This window comes from Tripterygium wilfordii, chromosome 14 (genome assembly GCF_013401445.1).
Source record: "Tripterygium wilfordii isolate XIE 37 chromosome 14, ASM1340144v1, whole genome shotgun sequence".
Lineage (NCBI taxonomy): Eukaryota > Viridiplantae > Streptophyta > Magnoliopsida > Celastrales > Celastraceae > Tripterygium > Tripterygium wilfordii.
In genome coordinates this window covers 752356-776025 of record NC_052245.1, presented here as the reverse complement: position 1 = coordinate 776025, position 23670 = coordinate 752356, and the positions used below count along the sequence as shown (strand labels likewise).

The 23670-nt window shown below is 37.4% G+C and overlaps 5 protein-coding genes and 1 pseudogene across 12 annotated transcripts; 4 read left to right on the top strand and 2 right to left on the bottom strand.

Moving 5' to 3' along the window:
* The first annotated feature begins 159 nt into the window (after window positions 1–159).
* Window positions 160–1806, top strand: LOC120014832 (annotated as a pseudogene).
* A 178-nt stretch (window positions 1807–1984) lies between these two features.
* LOC120014833 lies at window positions 1985–2560 on the top strand. The gene has a single exon (XM_038866908.1). It carries the CDS (start codon window positions 2131–2133, stop codon window positions 2488–2490), a length of 360 nt encoding a protein of 119 aa, XP_038722836.1. The 5' UTR covers window positions 1985–2130; the 3' UTR covers window positions 2491–2560.
* A 913-nt stretch (window positions 2561–3473) lies between these two features.
* On the top strand, window positions 3474–7605 carry LOC120015556. 4 transcript variants are annotated; one of them, XM_038868035.1, is made up of 5 exons: window positions 3474–3800; window positions 4215–4288; window positions 4673–5478; window positions 6018–6449; window positions 7169–7605. In XM_038868035.1, the coding sequence occupies exons 3-5, from the start codon at window positions 4677–4679 to the stop codon at window positions 7348–7350; spliced, it is 1416 nt and encodes a 471-aa protein (XP_038723963.1). In that variant the 5' UTR covers window positions 3474–3800; window positions 4215–4288; window positions 4673–4676; the 3' UTR covers window positions 7351–7605. The 4 variants fall into 4 exon arrangements, with proteins under 4 accessions (XP_038723963.1, XP_038723961.1, XP_038723964.1 ...); XM_038868033.1 differs by having other exon boundaries at window positions 4149–4288; XM_038868036.1 differs by lacking the exon at window positions 4215–4288 and having other exon boundaries at window positions 3474–3692.
* A 634-nt stretch (window positions 7606–8239) lies between these two features.
* LOC120014614 (GTPase ERA-like, chloroplastic) lies at window positions 8240–12960 on the top strand. Its single transcript, XM_038866618.1, has 9 exons — window positions 8240–8743; window positions 9615–9760; window positions 10442–10582; window positions 10656–10769; window positions 11057–11182; window positions 11586–11684; window positions 12182–12283; window positions 12483–12563; window positions 12720–12960. Exons 1-9 carry the CDS (start codon window positions 8368–8370, stop codon window positions 12804–12806), a joined length of 1272 nt encoding a protein of 423 aa, XP_038722546.1. The 5' UTR covers window positions 8240–8367; the 3' UTR covers window positions 12807–12960.
* Window positions 12961–14110: 1150 nt separating this feature from the next.
* On the bottom strand, window positions 14111–16900 carry LOC120014531 (lipid phosphate phosphatase epsilon 2, chloroplastic-like). Of its 5 annotated transcripts, XM_038866508.1 has the most exons (6): window positions 16505–16900; window positions 15731–15956; window positions 15063–15136; window positions 14514–14565; window positions 14315–14405; window positions 14116–14236 (listed from the first exon to the last, which is right to left on the bottom strand). In XM_038866508.1, the coding sequence occupies exons 1-5, from the start codon at window positions 16796–16798 to the stop codon at window positions 14338–14340; spliced, it is 714 nt and encodes a 237-aa protein (XP_038722436.1). In that variant the 5' UTR covers window positions 16799–16900; the 3' UTR covers window positions 14116–14236; window positions 14315–14337. The 5 variants fall into 5 exon arrangements, with proteins under 5 accessions (XP_038722434.1, XP_038722436.1, XP_038722433.1 ...); XM_038866506.1 differs by lacking the exon at window positions 14315–14405 and having other exon boundaries at window positions 14111–14236; XM_038866505.1 differs by having other exon boundaries at window positions 14117–14236; window positions 14315–14565; window positions 16505–16899.
* A 3326-nt stretch (window positions 16901–20226) lies between these two features.
* LOC120015550 (lipid phosphate phosphatase epsilon 2, chloroplastic) lies at window positions 20227–22524 on the bottom strand. The gene is made up of 4 exons (XM_038868025.1): window positions 22336–22524; window positions 21459–21684; window positions 20962–21035; window positions 20227–20554 (listed from the first exon to the last, which is right to left on the bottom strand). Exons 1-4 carry the CDS (start codon window positions 22447–22449, stop codon window positions 20297–20299), a joined length of 672 nt encoding a protein of 223 aa, XP_038723953.1. The 5' UTR covers window positions 22450–22524; the 3' UTR covers window positions 20227–20296.
* Window positions 22525–23670: the final 1146 nt, after the last annotated feature.

Below are 23670 nucleotides of genomic sequence, written 5' to 3'. Positions count from 1 at the left end.
CGAAAGGTTACATAACTATTTTATGCAGGACTTTTGGTCAGTGAAAGAGAAGTTCCAAATACTTTTTCTTGAGGAGTCATATACAAACAAAGAGGGAAAACGTGAAAGTAGTTTCTTTGTCCAAAATAATGGGAGTTGAGATGGTGAATTTAATCGCGTTAACTCTTAGTCCAGACGGAAGGAAAAGTCGTGAGTTCAAGTCCCATGGTGTTTTCATTATCACTTTTTTGCGAGATGGATTCTCATCAAGATGATTCTCTTCAAATTTTGCACCAATTTATAACAATCCCTATCTTACATATACGTTCGTCTACTTTACCATTCCATGGCCGGTCATTCGAAAAATACTTCCGTTTTACAACTTACAGTGCGCGGTTCCCATGCCCGCCACTTGTTCGACGAAGCGCCCCATAGAGACCTCCATTTGCTCACCACTCAACTTGCCTACGACATCCGTAACGGCAACCCTCGTGCAACATGGGATCTCTTTCGCCGCATTCATTGAGAATCTACCGCGCTTAGTGCCTAAACTTACACACCAATTCCTGGTGCGTGCTCTGCTTTGCCCGGCTCTGAGCGTGGTAGACAAGTTCATGGTTTAATGGTCAAGACGGCTGCAGAATCTAGACCCGTTAAAAACTGCCCTCTTGAACATGTACTCCAAGTATGGCTACTTGGATGACTCGGTTATGGTGTTTGAAGAGATACAGGATAAGGATATTGTGGCGTGGAACGCTATGCTTTCTAGTTGTTTGTGTAATGGGTTTTCTGAGGAAATTCTTGGTGTTTTTGCAGTAATGAGGATGGAAGGAATGAAGTTTAGTGAGTTTACGTTGTGTTCCGTGCTTAAAGCTTGTGCTCCATTAAAGGCTGTTCGATCTGGTAAGCAGGTGCATGGTTTAGCGGTCGTGATGGACTGGGATTTGGTGATTTTGGTAACCGCTCTTATTGACTTGTACTCAACCCTTGGATACGTAGGCGAGGCCATGAAAGTGTTTTCCAGTTTGGGTAGATGATGCAATGCACAATTCTCTAATTTCTGGGTGTGTTCGGAATCAAAAGTATAAAGAAGCTTTTTTCAGTTATGAGTAGAATGAAGCCAAATGTTGTTGCGCTTACTAGTGCTCTCTCTGCCTGTGCAGAAAATTCAGAATTGTGGATCGGGAAGCAGATTCACTGTGTTGAGCGCCCGATTGCTGTTTGACACAATTTGTTACAAAGATGTAGTCTTGCCAAATGCTGAGCATGATGCATGCTTTATAGATAGCTTAGGCAGGGCCGGTCTTATAAAGGAGGTATGGCTTTTGTACCATGATATGGCTAAGTATGGTGTTAAGCCAGCAGCTGAAGTGTGGACGGCACTCTTGCATGCTTGCACTCTTAACTTGGATATCACAAGGGGTGAGTTTGCGGCAAAACATCTCCTGGAATTAGAGCCAAACAAGCCTGGAAATTATGTGCTACTGCCGATATGGACATAGGAGGAGAATACATTTTCCATTTCCTATGAAGCAAATGCTGTCATTTTGAGGTTTGACGCACAATGAATATGCATTTTCCTTTCTGAATTCTTATTTAACGAATATGGGTAGTGAAATCTTTTTGATGCTTTGGATTTAGTGATATGAGCATGAAAAGTTAGCTGACACGGGAATTTGCATGTCCTAAGAAATTTCTTTTATGTGGGTTGGATTTCACCGTCTTTTTTGTCAAAGATTTTCTCACAATCCCTATTGAGAAGTCAAGATTGGTGAGCCTTTTTCCATTATCCACAGATAGATGGTAAATAAGAAAAAGGGGAACAAAAAAAAAAATATTGTCGGTTTGAACTGCTCAAATAGAAGCCGACTATGACGATTGCACATTTGCTTTGACAGGTTCAACAAAATTTCTCCAAGGTGGTTGGGATATACAGAAGATCTGGCTTTATTTATTGTCCAAGCCAAAGAGACGTGAGTTTCTTTCAAAGCTATTTCTCACACAAAAATACATATAAATGAGACAATAAGCAAGTTGTTACTCATAATTAACGTATTTTTCTTCAAATAATGCTCACCTACCCCTTCTTTTTATTTCCATAAATGTTTTGTTGAGGAGTTCAAGTCGGCATTTTCTTTGTGTCATCAAGCCATGTTCAGAGCTTTGAGCACCCGCAGAAGCAGCAGCAGCTATGAGCGATTAACTGATGAGTCAGCAGTTAGTTCTTTTGAGTGGAAGTTGAAGAGGGTCACAAGCTTACCAGCTCGAGTATTCGGTTCATCGTCGAAGAAACTATCCCCGGAATCCACGTCCACACTTGATTCTCAGGCGAAGAGCACAAAGAAGAAGGTTAACAAGAAGAGTCATCCAATCTTTAGTCTCTCTGACAGTTCTTCTTCTGGTAAGAAGAAAGTAACTTCTAAGCCAGAATTCGCCAGGTACATGGAGTATTTGAAGGAAGGGGGGATGTGGGATGTGAATACTGATATGCCTGTTATTTACTTCAAGTGAAGAAGCTTTGTGTATTAATTAATTAATTAATTAATTACAGAGAAATAATGAGGTTTTTCTTAGCTTTCAAGCTTTCTATGTTCAGAACCTTGTTGATCTGCTACTTGATTGACAACTGATTATTGAAGATGAATTGTAATCGGTCAAAACAGGCATAGGCACATCATTAGTCAAAAAATCATACACAAATTTAGCTTATAAGATATATATAAAAAAAAGTATTTTTTAATTGGAAATCTCATTTATAGTTGATAACGGGCTGGGCCTACATGTAACACAAGCCACAGTCCATCCCAGCCCGTCCAAGAATCGGACAGGAAATTATAGAGGCCCATTTAAAAACACTTTAAATGTGCGCACATGATCCATGATCAATTCTAGTATGGACGGACGTGATCCATGTGAATTGATGGTCTCATATGTCATACATGATCTATGTGAAATTGTGCGCATCCGTTTCAACATTTGGGATAGTTAGGATAAAAAAACACTGAGATTCATAAGAGTAATGTTTTTAATTGGAAATATCAACGAGAAATTGTTTGGTTGACAATCGATTTGATTCTGCATATGTGTGTCCAAAGTTCGATTTCAAAGAGAAACAAATTTCTCAAGGGTATTTAAAAAAAAAATTTTAATTGGATATCATATGTACGGTTGAAAACGGGCTGGGCCTGAATGTGACACCGGCCACAGCCCAGCCCAGCCCGTTCAAAAAAAAACTAATTCTCTAACCATCCACATTCCACACACAGACCATGCTTATTATCCAACATCATTCTAAATGCTTATTATCCAACATCATTCTAACCTTTTGGTACCAACTTCCCAGCCTTGCACCAGTTGCACCACACGTCCTTCCTCCCACTATCGAAATTCCAAAACTACCCTTTATTTGACTATGATCTTTCATTCAAATCCCGTGCCATTACAAGACCCAAGAAATTTAAATTAAAAGACCGAAAAAAAGAAAAAAAAAACAAAACAGGAAGAGGAGAAGCGAGGAGGTCGTGATTCAAATATTCGCGGAGACAAAAAGAGGGAGAATTGGCCAACACTCATCAGAGGCGGTCGTTGCGATAAAAAGCTTGGGAGAGGGGTTTGGTTTTTCATCCCCCACCCCTTCCTCTCTTTTTGGAAGATTCTTATTCTCTCTCTGAAAAAAGAACAAAACTATGTCGTTTCGTCCTTTACCTTGCCGGGTACGCTCTGGTTTCTCCACTTCTCTTCTCTATTAAACGCGATCACAAAGATATTCACTCGTCGCTTAGGTTACCACCGCCGCCAGAACATTTTCTTGTTCCTATAAGGTAAGATGATTTCTTTTTTTAATTTTTTTTTTGTGATTTTTCTTTGGCTGCTGTTTGGTTGCTGAGAAAAAAAATTGAGAGAAGTAATGAGCTGTTAGATTGTGAATCCTTTTTTTCTTTATTTTTTTGCCTGAATGACCTGATGATATAGCTGTTTTTATGCGCGAGATTTGTGGACTTCCTGGTTATATTTTTTTTGACCATTTCTTAACTGCAACACGGATTGTTAGGGTTTGGATGCGGGAGAATTTTTTGATTTCCTATATCGTTTTCTGTTTATTACGGAGCCTGTGAAGAAAGCTTCCTTTGTTTAATTTTATTGTTTTTGGTTGAATGTTTCAATTTCAGGTTTGTTCGTTTGAAATTATTTGGTAGGATTTAGGTTGAGTGACGGTGCTGTTTTCTTATGACCAGGTCTTAACCGTGGCACTTTTAAGATTTTATTCAGGTTATTAGGATTACTTCTGGATGTGAGCCAGTGATTAGAGGTATTGAACAAACGAAGTTCTTTGTTTTTCATCGGTTTGATTAGACGAAATTGGTATCCTCTGTTTAATTGTCAGACCGGTTTGCTAATTGGAAACTAGGGAAGTAATCATATTGATGATTCTTTTTACCATTTCAATCACATGTTTTCTCAGTTGAATAAATTGAACGCTTGTACATATTCACTTTTTTTTCCCTCTACTTCAAGAGATGTTGTCCTAGCTTAACATAGCTCACTACTTTGTTTATATACCTTTTCTCTTTCTCTTGAATGTCAGTGTCTGGTTTGTCATAGTTGTGAATGGTGTTATTGTATATAGTTTAAGTAGTAAAGAAAAAGGGTTTGAGTGAATGGTCTGATTTTGTTTGATTTTCTGATGATACAGTGCCATGCCAACGTTCACAGCTATAGCTTTGGATAGGTTTTTAGAACCTGGGGCTTCCAGATCAGTTGACAAATCTGGTCCTAATTCACGGCCTATTCCAAATCTGAGATCTGCTAACAATTCCAAGCTGGAGAGGGGAAATAGTACGTCAGTAATTGAGAGGAGACCTCCACGCCCCCAGATATCACCAGCCCTCTATGCTACCCCTGAAACAACTCCTCTCCCAGATTCACCTTCTTCATTCCCTCCTTCTCCATACATCATCAATCACAAGCGTCGTGGGCCCCGGCTTATGAAGAGTGCTTCTGAGGTTGATGTCTTGTCTCGAACGAAAACACTTGATAATGATGTGGTCAACGGGAATTCAGATGTCGCAGAAACTAATACTGTGGATTCAACTAAAAATGGTATTCTTACTTCTACAATTCCTGGTTCTAAAATTCCTGATAATGATCAGGAGGAGCGTGAAAATGGAATTCACGATAGCCACATTGAAGAAGAGCGTCATGATGGTGTAATTCGTGGACCGGTTGTTGTTCAGCATGCTGTGAATGGTGTCCATACTGGAAAAATAGGAAGCAATCATGTGGAACTTGGGAGCAGTAACATGCATATTGACTTTGACAAGGGAAATGGCATGGTGAAGCCTGCTGTGTCAAGTCCTGAAAGAGATCTAGACTCCGATGATTTCTTTGATCCACAAGATTCAATGAGTGTCACAAGCAATACAGATGAGGACATTTCTGGGGCAGAAAGTTCGCTAAAGCTAGCTACGCCAATAGGAGAGTTTTATGATGCTTGGGAAGGTACTTGGACTTTTCTTCTTGATTATTCTAATAGATGTCCTTTTTGTTTTTTGTTTTCTTTGTTTGGAGGTGGGTTATATTGTCATTGAATGAGTTGGTGGAGGGTTTATGTTATTTATTTTGGGGTCTGTTGGTGCATACTTTAATTGGTGGGAGTATAATGATGGTTCACTTAAATGAGGTTTCAAATTTTTCTTGTGGTGTGATCATTACCTATTGGTGTCAAAATAACATCAGTAGTAAGAGAAGACTTGGACTCTGTAAGATTCATTTAGAGTGTAGTATTGGATAGGAAATGGAAAAGGGGTATGAGTATCATAAATTTACACTAATTTCTTAAATTGATTCATGTACCCTACTAGATGTTGTTTGGGATAAAGGTTTTGATGCTGTTCATCTCAAATGACTTGGACTTATCCATATGCGTCATACATATGCATATTACACATGAAGCTCAAGTGTGAAATCTATATCCATGTCAGTGGTTCTATTCTCAACTTTGGCTTTCCTGCTCACAAGTCTCTTCATTTTAATTCTAGAACTGTCATCTGAGAGTGGGCTACAGACTGCTGTTCGCAATATTGAAGCTGAGCTAAGTGAAATAAGATTGAGTTTATTGATGGAGATAGAGAAGCGGAAGCAAGCAGAAGAAGCTCTGAATGACATGCGAAGCCAGTGGGAACATATCAGACAACGACTGGCCCTTGTGGGTGTGACGCTTCCTCAACCTATTGCTGTAGCAGAAGGGGAACATACAGCTGCTGAACCTGCAGAAGAGCTATGCCGGCAAGTTAATATTGCACGGTTTGTGTCACATTCTATTGGAAGGGGCATAGCAAAAGCTGAGATGGAGGCCGAGATGGAAGCACAGGTTGAGGTAAAGAACTTTGAGATTGCACGTCTGGCGGACCGACTTCAATATTACGAGGCTGTGAATCGGGAAATGTCTCAGAGAAATCAAGACGCTATAGGTGAGAACTTTTGATGTCTATTATATAGGAGAACTTTGGATGTCTATTATATAGGAGAACTTTTGAAGTTGTTCTACGTGCTAACTGTTTGACTGTGTGATTTGTTGGACACACTTTGTCAATGTCCATTATATCTTGCATGCTAACTGTAATTCATTGTCCCTTTCTATTTTATTTTTCATCAACTTAACCCATCGTATGATATGCCATAGAAATTTGTATGACTTGCATTCTTGCATTAAACATGCAAAAAGGGATGGATGGATATTTGTCAATAGGCTTTTGATTTATTTATTAAATTGATTTTATTTATAATGTAAATTGGATATTTGTCTCTATGGCTTGCTGGTATGGCCATCTATTGGGAGTCTTGCTTAGGAATATGTTATGGTGCATAGTGATTTGGTTTCTGGATGGTGAAGTTGGGTAATATCAAGAAAGCAGTAGTTCCTACTCGCAACATCGGATAAAATGTGATGTTGATAGAATTAAGTTAGTGGTCCTGCTATTATATGACTTTATTTTGGAGTTGGAAGTTGAAAATAATGTGCATCTTTCACTGCTTTACTTGTTTTGGTTTTGTAAAAAGTGCAGGGATGAAAACTTGGGAACAATTTCTCGTACCCTTATTTGTTAGAATGTTAATTTACCAGCTTCAAGTAGGCCAGACATCGGTAGTCCCTTGATTTCGTCCTAATTGTTATACTTGTTTTGTGCAGAGATGGGGCGGCGTAATAGGCAGATAATGAAACTAAGGCAGCGTTGGGTCTGGGGCTCAATTGCTACTGCCATAACTCTTGGCACAGCGGCCTTAGCATGGTCTTACCTCCCCTCTGGAGATGCATCTGTTTCCAGCAATGGGTCTCAGGCTTCTGAAAGTAATGATGCAGCTAAACAATGAGCGGATCCCAAAAAGTGGTCTATGACGCTGTTTTGTAGAAGAAAAAGATAATAGGAGATAATAATTTGCCCTCCCTGTGAATAGCAATATCTTGCTCTTATGAGTTGCATTCTGGGTATTTATTTTTTTCATCTGAATAATTAGAGCACCACCGCCGTTGTTCCCGTCAGAGGTTATAAATTGATGATTGGCGTCTAGTTTTTGGGCTTTTATGCCTGTATGCATGTTCTTGGGTAGTTGATTGCTTGATTTGGTTTGTTTAGTGCCACGAAGGAGTTTTTTTCTTGTTAATTATCAGGTGCCGACGGTGGAGGGAAGCGCAGGGTCCGCTGTAAATTCATTACATTGACAAATTATTTATTTTTCTAAAAAATTTGTGTTTTGAATGAGATTATGAGTATTACTAGTCTAACGAGGGGTGGTAAAAAATTGATTCTAGATCGATTTTGGGTCGGATAACAGTACGTGTTTATAAAATATTTAAATATCTAGACTCTAATTCGGATTGAATTTTGAACGTATTTAAATAATCGAGATTGGTTTAAATCTGGATAAGTAAATTTAACAATAACCTAATACGGATTAAGGTTTGGACAAATAAATCGGATCAAGATTTCTATGTTTGAACTCGGATTCGATTTTAAATCAAACAAAATTTTTGTGTTTGGATTTAGATTTTGGACGTCAGACAAATTCGATCTACCTAAATCGGATATAGGTTTGTCACCCCTAAATCTGACTGTATATGATATGACATGAAATCTAGATCTAGATTGTTGAATATAAATTTAAAATATTTAATGTATTTTTATATGAATTTGATTTTTGGGATAAATTCGAAATATTATACATAAAAAGGGGGAAAAAAAATAGATAAAAACGTTGGATGCGTCAGATGTGAAACGACGATGGATTGAACGGATTTTATCCGGTGGACAATAGTATCTCAAAACTGAAAATGATGTCTGATACAAGGAACTGCTGCGGTTATCAACGACTCTGAAGCAGGGTCCGGTAATGGAGCTAGTACTAAATCTGTGTGTAAATATTCGCGTAGAGAACAATCCAATCAGCGCCAGAGATTACAAGCTTGTTCACGCGGGAAGAAGAAGCCGACTCCGACAGGCTCAATTCCGATTTAAATCCCGAAACACCGACATTGGTACGACGACGTCGACCACCAGTACCGTAAGCAGATATTCTGTATCTTCGAAGAAAGAACAACTCTGGATTAGTGAACTAGAGGACGCGAGACTCGAAGAAGAAGATAACGATGGTTATGAACTCGACTCGGGATTTTTGTCGTTGAGCGAGAAGCCCGACAGGAATATGGCCTTGCTAGACGACTACGAGATTGAGGAACTTGATTACAGTGACCCTAACCACCATAGCGGTTCGTCTTTTGACTCTCTTAGTTTGGTTGGCAAAGTTGTCAATATGTCCTTTTAGCTTTCTAACTGTGCAAAGATTTTACATATTTTGTGACTGCTTGTATGCGTGAAGCATGGATTCTTATATATTTATCATTTAGGTCTCAGTGAATATAGAAATTTTGAGTTCAATTTCATTCTCCTTTATTGACATTCCGTGAATCTTTGTCTAGTGTTGAGCCTGGACAAAAATTCAGAATTAATTTACGTTCTTTTGAATTTTGAGTTGGATATGTGCCATTGGGCGATTCAATCAAGGAGGGAAGCATATGCAGATGGATATTTTGACCAAGGGTTTAATGTAATCCTCAAAAGCTTGTCTTCTAAAAGATATGTTAAAGTTGGAGATATGAAAGTTTTGTCGAGGTTGCAACATTTAAGTTAAGGTATTGCCGTATTGGAACTCGCATACAGGCCAATAGCCTAGTTTAGATGTAATGATCTGTTAAGTTTTTAGCAGGAATTATAGAATTCCAGTCTGATAATGTTTGTCTTTTTCATAGTCCTGTCTTGGTTGTTTGAATTGATGAACTGGACTGTGCTTCAAATAAACTGTTATGGCCATGTATTAGCAATGTAGTTTTCAAGGTCTAAGAGTGGTCATTCTTACTTGTAGTAGTTTTCTGTCTATGAATATTGTTTTTGAAGGTTAGGTCAGGGAGAAAGATTTAACAGGCAACAATATTGATTATTTGAAATTAAATTGTAAAAAGTACTAAAATGTGACAGAACTTCCATCAGATTGCTTCTCATGGTGCAGACTTTAACTTGTGTACATTACGTCAAGAATTTATTTCTTCCACAGAAATTTCACATTTGATTAGTTAAATGCAGGATATGTTGCTTTAGTTGGCAAGCCAAATGTTGGAAAGAGTACACTTTCAAACCAAATGATAGGTCAGAAGTTGTCTATAGTTACAGATAAACCTCAGACTACAAGGCATCGGATTCTTGGAATATGTTCTGCCCCAGAGTATCAGGTTGGTTGTTCATTACCAATTTCCTCTTTCTTTTTATTTTAACCAGCTTAATTATTTGATTTTAGTCACTTATTTACATAATCAACTATGTCTTATGGATGAAGAACAATGTAAGGCCATGAAGCATATAATAATTTCAAAAATATGGAGAAGATGAGACCATTGATGATGAGATTGTCCATTTGATGACTTCAAACTAAAACTCAAAAAGTTGTTCCTAACATTTCGATTGTCACATTCCGTTATATATTCAGTGGTTTCTGTCATAAAATTTCCCGTTGATCTGGTAGTGGCAACTTGCAATGTGTAAGTAAAATATGTTGAGCTGTCTACGGGATATCTGGGAGCTGCTTAGAACACTTCTGTATCTAACAGTACAAAGCTTAACGATATGGTTCTGCTCCGTGCTTAATGTCAAAAGGGTCTAACAACATCATGTTGTAGCCTCTCTGTATCCAGGAATGAGTTTGCGACATTCTTTCAAGCTTCTGCTATTGTAGTAGCCTCATATTTTTTCTGTATATATTGATATGTATAGATAGTGTATAACTGTATATACGTCCTAATTACCACAATAGGTGCATTGCCATCAGGAGCAATATGACTTCATTTTACGTGGTAATATTATGTCACACAATGAGACAGTTAAGTAATATTCTCTTAACCTGAGACTACTTGCAGATGATACTTTATGACACACCTGGTGTTATTGAGAAGCAAATGCACAAATTGGATTCTATGATGATGAAGAATGTCCGTAGTGCTGCCATAAGTGCCAACTGCGTTCTAGTCCTTGTTGATGCATGTAAAGTGCCTGAGAAAGTATGCTTCTATGTTTGTGAAGTTATTTGTGAATTTTCTTTATATTTTCCTGAATTCAACTATCTGTATTTAGATTGACGAAGTGTTGGAAGAAGGCATTGGAAACCTTCAAGATAAGCCACCCACATTACTGGTTTTGAATAAAAAGGATCTGATCAAACCTGGGGAAATTGCAAAGAAAATCGAGGTTAGAACTTCTTGACTGATGATGTCTCAAATAATGACATTATCTGTGTCACCAGTTATTTGTTGGGAAGGAAACATAAGTGCTGCCTTGGTTTTGGAGGAAAAAATGATTTGCCACCATACTTCTTACTAATTACATCGGATTTCAGCCCATTAGACTGTTAGTCACATTTTCATTACTGTACTCATATTGATAAGATTGCCAAAATGGTCTTCCACAGTGTTATTTTACAATTTCTGCTTCTTTTGGTTGCTTTATATCCTAATTAGGTGCAACATTGGTTGCAGTGGTATGAGAAATTTACAGATGTAGACGAGGTGATCCCTGTGAGTGCCAAGTATGGTCATGGAGTCGACGATGTCAAGGATTGGATACTATCGAAACTTCCAACTGGGCCAGCTTATTATCCGAAGGTATACGGAATTTGACGACATTTGTCTTTTGTTCTCTTTGGTTTGTATAGTTTCAATGGAAACAGGTTTGTACTGAATAGGAAATATACCAGAAACATGGATGAAAGAGGGCAACTCTGAATTTGTTTTCCAGAGGCATGTCACATGGTTATGGATACAACCCTGTTATACATACATTGCGTGACAAGTCTGTTTCTGTCCTAAGGCTCTTTCTCTTAAGGATGGCTTAACTGAAGTTATTTTTACCCTGGTATCAAATATTAGTAGTTTTCTTATCAAATGCTTGTTTTTGATAAGTTATCAACATGCTTTGTCTTTTTATGAAACTTTTAAATTTTTTGAAAAATATTAGAATGCTTTTGATTTCTTTGCATGTTAACACTTGTTGCTCATGTATTCTCAGGACATTGTTAGCGAGCATCCAGAAAGATTCTTTGTAGCTGAAATTGTGAGAGAAAAGATCTTCATGCAATATCGTAATGAAGTTCCATATGCCTGTCAGGTATGTGGATTAAATTTTCTTAAATTCCGAAATTTTGAACATTGGAGTGCTGGGCATGGTTATGTGCTCTATTTTCTCTCTCAATCAAGAAAAAGGAAAAGGTAAAAAAAAAATAAAAAAACTCATTTTCTTCTTTCTGTTGTTTATTTTCTTTCAGAAACAGTTAGACCCACTTGCCTTTTGGCAGTGGGTTATTTTCAGAGTTACTGATCTGTCATTACATTTAATAAAGTCATAAAACTTTTAAGGCTGTGAAAAGACGTGTACAATTCTCACAAGGAAACATATTATCCTGTGACAAATGGGCTTACAATGATAAGAGTATGTCTACTTAATGAATTTATGATGACCAGGGTTTCTTTGGTGTTCAAGTTATATTTCATATTATACTTTATGTTCTCCGTCTCTGTCAAATTTCTATTCTTCTTTCTCTGTTTTTAGTTTTCCTTTCGACTTTTTGGATTTCTTTACCGAAATTTGGTTTTGAAATTCTCCAGGTGAACGTGGTGAACTACAAAAACAGAGAAAATGCGAAAGATTTTATTCAAGTGGAGGTGGTTGTTGAGAGGAATTCGCAAAAGATTATTCTCATTGGAAAAGTATGATCCTGAACTATTTGTTAGGGAGATGAAAAGTTTGTAAAAAGGCTTTTGTCAGCAAGGCAATAGCTATGTAGCATTCAATCAAATGAAATGATTCTTTCTTCTGTAGTTTTGAACTTACTACTTCTTACTAATCTAAATACAATTTTCCTTATTCATGTTTGTCTGATGTCAAGTCTCTGCATAACCACTGCAGCAAGGAAAGGCTTTGAAATTGCTTGCAACAGCTGCTCGGCTTGACATCGAAGACTTCTTACAGAAGAAAGTTTATCTTGAGGTACCGTCTCTTTTCTTAACAATATGATGTCATTTGCACAATGTATGCGATGCTCCTCCGTCACCGAATGTTCTCATTATGTCTTTCAGTTACTAGCATTGTGCTTTGTTTTAGGCTCCGGAGAGATTAAGTTTTGGTAACTTACTTTTTGAACAGGTAGAAGTGAAAGTAAAAGAGAATTGGAGGCAAGATGAACGGCTTCTGAAGAATTATGGCTATGGGGGCCAAATACGAGCACTGTAACGTAATTTATTTTGTCGAAACTTAAGGTTATGTGGTTGTAGGATCATATAATTTCAAAATCAGTTTTTCTAATCCTGCAATGTTAATTTACAGTCAGTTCTGTTCTTTCCTGTCCATATGGTAGCCTTTACATCAAAACTTGTTACTAGTTATGTAGAGTTGAAAGTTGGGTATTGGGGGAAAAACAGGAAGAATAATTGGGCATTGTTGTAATCTCCAATGAAAATAAAGTGTTCTAAAGCCTCCTCCTGTCCTCCAGTCCTCTTTGGGCTTGCGGTTTGCTCTGTTCCTGGCCCAAGAGATTAACCCAATGGGCCGCCGGGTACTCCACTAATGATGCTGACAGGCGCATTAGTTGACCTGCCAGAAAGTCCTCCGATCGGACGGTGTGTCCATGTTTCACGCCAAATAACTTTGTGGGCCCAAACACTGTCGGTTTGAAATCCCTAGTTCATCAAATCTAAAACTATTCTCGCTTTTGTTAAAGCCAACTACAAAAAAAACACAAAGCAGTATTTGATAGGTCGACCTGCCGGATTATCTCCTTAATCAACTTGTTATTTAGGGATGCTCACGTTTCAACAATTGCAAAGAAGAAGCAATATTGATAGCTTTAAAAAACGATTTTTTATGGCAGATTGGGGCCTTCCCTTCTCCGACTCTGAGCCTTCTGTTGTGGGCTTCATGGCATAGCCAGCCCAAACCATCCTACATTGCTTAATCCCATAAATGTGATCTTTTTGGAAAACTTTAGTCACACCCCACCTTTTACTAAAGACACCCCAATTTGAGTTGACCATCCCTTGTAAAACTCAGTTGACGGGGTGTCTTTAGTAAAAAGTGGGGTGTGACTAAAGTTTTCCGATCTTTTTTGGGTTGTAACTCTCCTTGGGCTCCGTTATGGGCTTTATCACAGCCTGATTGATCCGGCCCAACATATTTGATCTTGGGCCATTCCCTAATCTGAGCCTTCTTTTTTGGCTCATTGGCGTAGCCAGCCCAAACATCCCGCACTTTGATCAAATGATTCGCTTCACTAGGCCTCTGTTTTGGGCCGTAACTCTCCGTGGGCTCCGTTATGGGCCTACATTATGCTTGATTGGTAGTACAATTGTGTTAAGCCCGTTAGTTCTATTGCTTCAGAGCCGTTCAGAACATATGGGCTTAGTCATTGGGCTGCATTACAATCAGATTTCTAGCCCAAAAGCGCGAGTACTCTCCTCGATACCGGAGCTTAAATTCTTGCTGTAACTCTACTCTACCTAAAAGCGAATAATCTTTTCAAATCAGCTGTCATATTATTCAGTAAAAACTGTGAAATAATTGCTTTTCAGCTCACATTTTCCCCAGTATGTGTGAAATTCGGACTTCTTCCCTAAACCAATCACGGATTACATGCAAAATAAAGCCTAGGCAACACCCAGCAGTCCCTGAAACAACAATAATCTTTTCAAATCAGCTGTAATATCATTCAGTAAAAATTGTGAAATAATTGCTTTTCAGCTCACATTTTCCCCAGTATGTCTGAAATTCAGACTTCTTCCCTAAACCAATCACGGATTACATGCAAAATAAAGCCTAGGCAACACCCAACAGTCCCTGAAACAACGACGATCCGAACCCACAAAGAGGAAATAAATAATTTGAGAAAAATAGCATTCCACAACCAGAACCAGAAAATGGAGAAAATTGAACCCAAGATCGCACCCACAACTACTTGGCTGATTGTATGAAATTGTTGTGAGACCCGTAGCCAACACTGCAAATCACAAGTGAACAAACATGGAGCATCAGTGATTACAGTCTATTTAGACATTATAGCAATCTGACCAGAAAAAAATAGGGGTTTAGACCAGCTAATTAAAGAACTATCTGTAAATAAAGAACTATGCAAAATGATCCATTTGAGCTGTGAGAGATTGTAACTGTAATACTGAAGGTTAGGAATAGCCTCCTTTCTTTGAAATCACATATGCAGGAGAGAGCGTCTAGTCTTTCTTGCAAAGTGTTTGTGTTTGTGTTCGCACTAAACTGGTTCAACTCTGCACTAACTGATTAGGTTAGGGCTCCTCTGCAATACTGCAAGGGAAGAAACCCCCCAAGCCCCCAACTGGAGTAGATAAGAGCGGGGAAAGTAAAACGGTAAACTAGACAAAAACTGTGTATCAATATCTTCGAGTAATGAGACACAGAATCAGCATCAAGAACATCTATCATGAACTCATTTTGCTAAGAGGGAAGAGACGTTACACTTACAAGATAAGAACCAATTGCTAATGCAAGCACACTGGCGCTCAGTGTAATTTCATTCACTCCTTGCCACTCCAAAACTGCAGCATCACGTACCAAAATGAACCAGCGAACATTAAATATGATAGCAAGAGATAATGAAACAAAACATCAGTTGATACCAAGAACACCAAACATATACATTGTTGGTGCATGCAGTATCCCAACCCGGAAGGGGAAAAGAAATAAAGCAAAAAAAGAAGCTTGTGCATATCAAGCACAAGATAAGCATGTAATACTTGAGCTTCAGGTTTTTATTTGAATCATCAAAAGACAGTGTTTTTCATGTCTTTTGGCATCAAAAAATAGGAACTGATGAGGAGTGTTAATGTTTCAAGTGGTTCATTCCTCACCACCTTGGCCTCAATAGGTCATTTGCTACCCCTGGAAACAATATGCTGCTAACTCTTACAATTTTTCCGTGTTCTTTCCTTTCACTACTGCAACAATTTGGTTTTAAATTAATCTCATCATGTCCAGAGCAATGAGAATACATTTAAATAAAATATTACAAGACCTAGCGCTTCGACAAGATAGCATAAATATGTTCACTGAAACTGAGGAGTTCATTAATATAAATACGATAAGAAATTAAGTTTCATTGCACAAAATTAAATAGGGGAAGGCAGAATTACTTGATATAATAATGAAAAACACAGTGAAGGCGATGGATTGTGCATGTGAGGACGGCATCCCAGGGTCAGATCTTAATGTGGAAACAGGTCGCGCTTGGTTCAGGACCCTTTTGAGAGCCAGTGATATAACAGAATTGATGACAGACCCCGAAGCAGCCCACAAGGATTCAGCATCATGCCTCCAAAGCAGGACAGCAGCAAATAGGCCAGCTACAAGCCACTTACTCTGCAACCAAAGGCAGGTATGGTGTTCATCCAACAATATTATAATTTCCCAAAGGTTGGCATGTCATGTGTCAATAAGCAAACAGAGAAGCACCATCAACTTGGTTTGTAGAAGCCATTGCTACAGAGAGGCACATCAGCAGAGCTCTGAGTTCCTTAAATGCAATACAAAATCCTATTTTCGTATGCTCATGCCGACGTACGTATTTACTAAGGGTTTCAACATCAAAAAAGACGTAAGAAGAAGACAGCATCATATGTCTGGTAAAATTATGTCCAAGAAGCTACCAACTAAAGCTGTGTAAGCAAACATTGGAAAAGACGATAGAGTAACAAAAACTGTCATCCTAATCACTTCTTGATCAGAAAGACTGTGAAATTATGCTAAATTGCAGACCAATAAAAAAAGCCTATTTGAAACCAGCACAAAAACACATGGATTATGGATATGTTAATTACCGAAATTTCTTAGTAACAAAAGGGAAAATAGAAGCATTAATTGAATGAAAAAAAAAAAAGAACAAAAATCGGGAAATATAGCACACAAACCAGGTTATTGAGGGTCGATTGTAACCCATGAGCCGTGAACCCAGAGGACCCATTTACCAAAGCTTCTTGCTCGAAGGCTCTTACACTATCATCGCCGCTGTTACTCCCAAACGCAGACGTTTTCACTGATTCAGTCATTGACTTCCGAACAGCTTTCATTGAAACAAATCCAGCAGGGGCGGCCAAATTCGAAGATGGGAACTGAAGATACGAAATGGGTTTGTGAGGCCTGATCTCAAAACCACGACGGCGAACAAATTTGAAAGTGGAAGCCGTTGTCGTTGTTGCGGACATGTTTGAACAAATAGAGAGCCGGTGGAGACGAACACATGGTGACGCGTTTCTTATACCAATGAGTTTGATAGGGGTGACGTTGATACATTGTATTTTTGTGGCGTAGAGAAGAGAAGTACTAAATAATATCTAAAAGCATCCTTATAGAGAATTTGGGTTGTTGGCACCAAAAATATTATAGAGAATTTAGGGTTGTTGGCATCAAAAATATGTTCAGCCTAATGGGTTTAGAATATGTGCAAAGTTTAGGTGTAACTTATTATGATTTGGAATATTACAATCTATAAATACATATTGGAGAGGAAGAGAAGCCCAATTGTTGAGAAGCATGGCCCAAGAAGTGTGTTGAAAGTGACCCGTGTAAAGTGGAAGAGGTTGTGACAATTACAACAAGGTGATCCAGATGGCAGCACATGAGAGAAATGAGGAAAGTTGTTGTGAGAATGAGGTATTAACTTCCAACTTATAAGATCACGATTTATGGAAGGAGAATTTCATGCAAGACAGAAAGTATAAAAGCTGATAGTGTAGGAAACCATAAGTCTTGACACACCTGCAAATCATTACCATCTTGGGCCATCTTGGGTCACTTTTTGGTGATAATAGGGGTTAATTATACTTTTCATCACCAAAGATAAGGATTGTTCATTTTTAACACCCAAAGATTTTTTGTTACAATGTCATCACTCATTTTTCTAAAATGTGACGTTTTAAGTATTCGGTCAGAATTGCTCCAAAATCTGACAGGTCAATACTGACATGGCATTAAGTCCACAAATTTAATCAACAAATACTTAAAGGGCAAAAAAAAAATGAAAAATAAATATTTTATACATTGCCACGTAAATCACCAAACTCCCAACATACCCGTTCTCTTTGTCATGAAAAAAAAAATTCCTCCTCCAGCGATGACGGTTCTCAATAACAGTTTGCTGCCTCCTGCCTCCGAAATCAAAATCTACAGTAACTATTTCTCATTTTGATGAGAAATCCTTAATCAAATAGACCCGATTCGCAGATCGCGCTCCTCCTCGGCTCCTCAAAGATGAATCTCAATCAAGCGAACCTGTAAAATGGCAGCGGTGTCATTGAGATCTAGCTGGGATTCATCTATCGTCAAGATATAAACTCTGAGACGAGATTAAAACTTGTGCCGACAATTCTGGAATGGCCTGCCAAACAAAGTTCCAAGCAGGGAGTGTTTCGACGAATTCCAATACTTCATCGTGTTCCTCCAAGGGCGGCCGTTGAGCCATTTTATGGGAGATTTTGAATGGCCAGCCAGATAAAATTCAAACACTGATATGAAATAATGCTAAGAGAACTTTATTGATGCTTTTTTTGTTAACACTTACACGTTAAACACAAGCTTACTTATACAACAAGAGCCTCAACCACTTAGTACTTTTACAAGACTTTATTCTTATCAACAGTGATAATATTTGTTCATAACCTACGGTAGTAATAATCTTTCCATGGATGAACACATGTGTTTGTTGATCATGATAAGAACAAGTCTACCAGTCTTCATTAGTTGATGATGATAACACGGGACCAGTCTTGGGTTGTTGATCAGTTATCACTTGTTCTTTGAGCAAGTCTTACTTGAGCCAACTCATTATTCAATACATTTCAACAAACTGATAATCACCTTATCTCTCCATACGATCGCTTGAATTAATCATGTGAGGTAATAACACCTTATCCCAACAAGTCATCTCCTTATCTCTCCATAATAATACCTCACATGATAGACATTGTTTTTTTATCATTCGACATGGGATTGTCATTGTCTTTTGCCAAATAAAAACAATGAACTCGTGATCATTTTGTAGAGATTAACCATTGAATCTGGTGTAAATACAAAGAATCACAACCACCATTCTCTTATTAGAACAACAAGGGGAGAGAAGTTGCAGATACGAGAGAGTAGAGGTAAGAGAGAGTAAAGTTAGAGAGAGAAAGTAGCAGATAAATTTGATGGTTTATTTTTAAAATTTTAAATTATTTTTTCGACGTCATCATTTAAATTATGTTTTTAAAAACACATCAGTGTTAACTGTATAAAAAATGTCACGTGGATGTAAAATTGATTGACCAGTTGCCACATATGCATTGACCCTATCCCATACTCTAACAAACAGCATTGCTACTCGTCCCAACAACTAAGATCTCAGTGATCTTAGTTGCTGAGGTGTATGGAAGAGATTAAAAGTGCAAGTGGGATCCATCACTTGCACTTTTAATCTCCTCCACACACCTCAACAACTGGGATCATTGGGATCCCAATTACTGAGACAAATAGCTTTTATGCTGTAACAAATCTAATCGGGTACTTAGAACGTCTCATTTTGAAGGAATGAGTGATGACTTTATAACAAAAAAAATCTTTGGATGTTAAAAGTGAACAACTCATATTTTTTCAATGATGAAAAATATAATTAACCCAAAGAATTTGTCAAAAACTCTGCATCATATTATCATGAGATTCTCTATTTTACAAAACATAAACATGAATTACCATTCACTTCATTAAACATAAAATAGTATTTTATATTATTTTACTCTCAATTCTCTCATCATTTCCCCTCCTCTTTCCTCTCTCCTCTCTCCTCACTTTTTTTTTCTCTCCCCAATTCTCTTTATCTCTCCTCATTGCTCTTTATCTCTCCTCACTTTTTTTTTTCTCTCCTCACTCCTCTCTCTCTTTCTCCTCACTTTTCCTCTCTCTCATCACTCCTCTCTCTCCTCACTTTTTTCTCTCCTCCTCTCTCTCATACAACATCTCTATTTCCCCAGATCATGAAATCAAGCCAAAGAAAAATAATTAAACTTCATCAATTTTTAATAACATTAATTTATTATTTTAAATAATATTAATTTATTATTTTAAATAGAAGTAATTTATATTAATAGAATAATGAAATGAAAGAGAAAGAAATATTATTTTAATGCAATAGAGAATATTATAGATAATCTGATTCAGTGTTGATTGGATAGATAATCTAAAAATAGGGGCAAAGTGACATTTTATATTTTAGGGGAGTCTGTTAAGAGAAATTGATGCAGGTGCTCTAAACTCCAAACCCTAAATATTCATCCAGAATATCATTCCAATGAATTGCACTTTTGTAAATACTAAATAGTTCTAAAAAAAATTCCAGAATGTTGCACTGAAACCTGGACAGAAAATTTCAAACAAATCGAAGTAATACTGTTTTATTATTATCGCACTCCAAGATCAATTCTTGACTCCGCCCCTATATCAATTAGAGCTGTAATTTTACATCATATGTATAACTTCATTATAGATTCCAGAAGCCAACTCTAATAGTTGGGGTTAATAAGACGATCATGGTGCATGATTTGTTTTCCCCCCTTTTAGCCAAAACTTACCATGCGACCAAGAACATAAGGAACATGTAAGATAACCAAGTAAACTTATGATAATCCACATTGCATCTCTGACTCTAAGAGGATCCCAAAAACTTAGCAGTTTTACATATTTTTCAATCTATTAATGAGGTTCCACATTCGTTTGCAAAGCCAATGACGAATTATAAATAAAACAAAGACTAAGCAATGTCCAGCAGCAGCAAAAAGAACCACAATTTGAACCCACAAAGAGGACATGAGTAATTTCAGAACAATAGTATTCCATGACCAAAGCCACAAAATAGAGAAAATGGACCCCAAGGTTCCACCCACGACAACTTGGCTGACTGTATGAAGTTGTTGTGAGACCCGTAGCCATGTCTGCAAAACACAATGAGAACAAACATGAGCTTCCTCATCATTTAAGTTTGTATCATGTTCACAAGATCACAATTTCTTTTTAACATAATAATTATCAGACCAGAAAAATATAATCGTCAAAACCAGTCATGGGCAACCCTTGGAATTTGCTACAATTTCAGCATTTCCTCTTCCAGACGCTCTAATTTTTCTAACGTATGTTAATCTCCAGTTTTTCTTGTAAGGAGTTCAATGTTCTGTGCAGGTTCTCAATTGTTCTAACTGATTATATAGAAGAGAGAAATTAACATAACAAATTACAAGGGACCAGAAACTAATAGGATTAAGCAATATGATATAAGCAACAAATGTAACCACAAACACATACTGGACCAATTTCTTTCGAGAAAAAAAACACATTCACTTACAAGATAAGAACCAAATGTCAAGACAAGCCAACTGATGATAAGTCCAATTTCATTCGTGCCTAGCCACTCCACAACTGCATCATCAGAAAGAAAAGCAAGCACTAGTCAACTATTAGACCAATGCATGCCAATCATAATCTAACGTGAAAAGTTGTACTTGCACTTCAAGCATGTATGTGTGTATTATTTTTCATTGTCTTTCAGCATCTAAAACTTGAAAATTATACAATTTTCCATTCTGCAAACATGTGCTGCTAACGCTAATGCGTCCCAGGAGTTGCCCTTAACCAGTGCTACAATTGGGTTCTATATTAATCTCTTCATGCAGCAGCAGTGAGCATAATTGAATAAAATACAAAAAGACCCGATGGATATATATAATATGATATAAATATCTTCATTTAAACTGAACAATAACCAACATAGGCAAAAGTTAGCACTTCATGAAAAATATAAAATCCCTCCCCCCACAATTGAATAGGTGACATCACACTTACTTGATACAATAACAAACACAACAATGAAGAAGATGGATTGTGCATGTGAGGATGGCATCCCAGGGTCAGATCTCAGTGCAGAAACAGGTCGTTTGTGGTTTAGGACTCTTTTGAGAGTCTTTGATAGCAAAGCATTGATGACAAACCCCATAGCAGCCACTAAGGCTTCGACGTCATGTCTCCAAAGAAGGACAGCAACAAATAGTACAGATACAAGCCACTTGCTCTGCAGCCACATGTAGCAATGTCATTACACTATGGATTTCTATCATTTCCCTGAAATTGGTATTTGATAAATAAGAAGACAAATTATCTCAATTCACTTGATGTATTCGTGCCATTAAGTACAGCTAGGAGAACCCGCAAGATTTGAATTCACAAAATAAAGAATTTAATCCCCTTTTTCTTCAGATAATTTTTTCAGCTAAGTATGTTTTTAATAAGGGATCTTATATTCGCAGGCATTTGGGAGGAATGGTATGAAATCCAATGTTTAATAGCCTTTCGTTAACTTAGAAAACCTAATAAATTTGAAAGCACTCAGAACTGATCTCAAATACATCCCCAATCACTTTTCTAAAGTTCTCAGGAACGTAAATCTACCCAAAAAAAAATTCTCAGGAACATAAAGAGTGAAATCCCCAACTTTAAAGTCTGAATTCTCAAGAGCAAATTGTGAAATTATGCAAGCTCAAGATTCAGCAAAGAACGAACTGAATCCAATTTTAATTCACAAAATAAACGCAAGATAATTAGTCAATATACTTGTGAAAGCAAGTGCGGAGAGATAATTGTTAACTTCCAGAAGTAATTACCGAAAAAAGGGAATATAAATATTATTCAAAATAAGGAGCAAACATAGAGTATCTCGACAAACCAGACGATTGAGAGTCGATCCTAGGTCAGAGGACCTACTAATCGAAACTTGTTGCCGAAAAGCTCCAACACCACCATCGCCATTACAACTCCTGAACACAGAAGTTGTAATCATGGCCTTCGACACAGCGGAGTGTCGGCATCGCAGACGTAAATGGAGGGAAAAAAAAGAGACGAAAAAGCAGAAAAGGCCGAACATGGACGGCCCCATCTATAAGGACTTGGACAGTCTATTTAATGTTATTTTCGGGCTTACGAGAGCCCAGCCCAAAATGAAATCAACAAAAGCAGTCCATCTTGCATGTCGCTAGCTTGGTACGAGTTGTTCTAACGGTCCAAAATTTACGTTCACTCAATTATTTGAAAGTCACGTTGGAATGGGTGATTACTTAGTTACCAACAAAAACATAGAACAAGAAGTTTCTACAAAGAATAACATCACTAATGATAAACTTGTGCTGTGTGTATGTAGAATGCTTGTAAGATTTGAAGCAACGATAGTTGCGTATCGAATCTGTTCGACATTGATTAAATCAAGTTTGTATATAAGTTATATGTTCAAAATTTGGGTTCAAACATAAATTTTTTGTCCGGTTTCAAAACAGATCCAAGTCCAAACACATAAATATTGTCTAATTTACTTGTTCTTACTCTAACCCAGATTAGGTTATTATATGATTTACTTGTCCAGATTTAAATCAATCAAGGTCTGATCAATTAAGTCTGAAATATAATATAAGTTAGGGTCCGGACATGTTTATATTTCATAAACATGTGTTGTTGTCTGATTTGGAACCGATTTTTTGTCACCCTAACCAATGTTAGACATTTTTTTTAAATGCCGAAATAAAGTGACAGCCAAAAAAACGCCGTTTCTTGTGTTGACCATCAGAACAAAATATTTATGTCGAGAACCAATCTTGAACACCAAGAATGATAAGATCACGGAACTTAATTTCACCGATTGCAGATTCCATGGAAACAAAATTTCCATCACAAGATTAAACTAATATATTCTAAAATTGTACAGATAAAACCTTTATTTTCTTTTCTTTTTCTTTTTGCTTTTACTTATGCTTCCTAACCCTAGCTAGCTGCTAGAGTACCATTTTCAACTTAACTAGTGTACCTGGAGCGAATAAGAATAAAGCTGAAATGAAGAAGATGTGTGGCATAAATCCAACTCATAGATTTTTATCATGTTTGAAATTTAGGGTCCAAGTATCTGGAATTTTAGACAACCAAAACAGCTTGCAGCATATTGAAGATAGATAAGACTGAGTCGAAACTCATACGAGTAAAAATGAGACTCTTACTTTTTCTCCGAAAATGAATT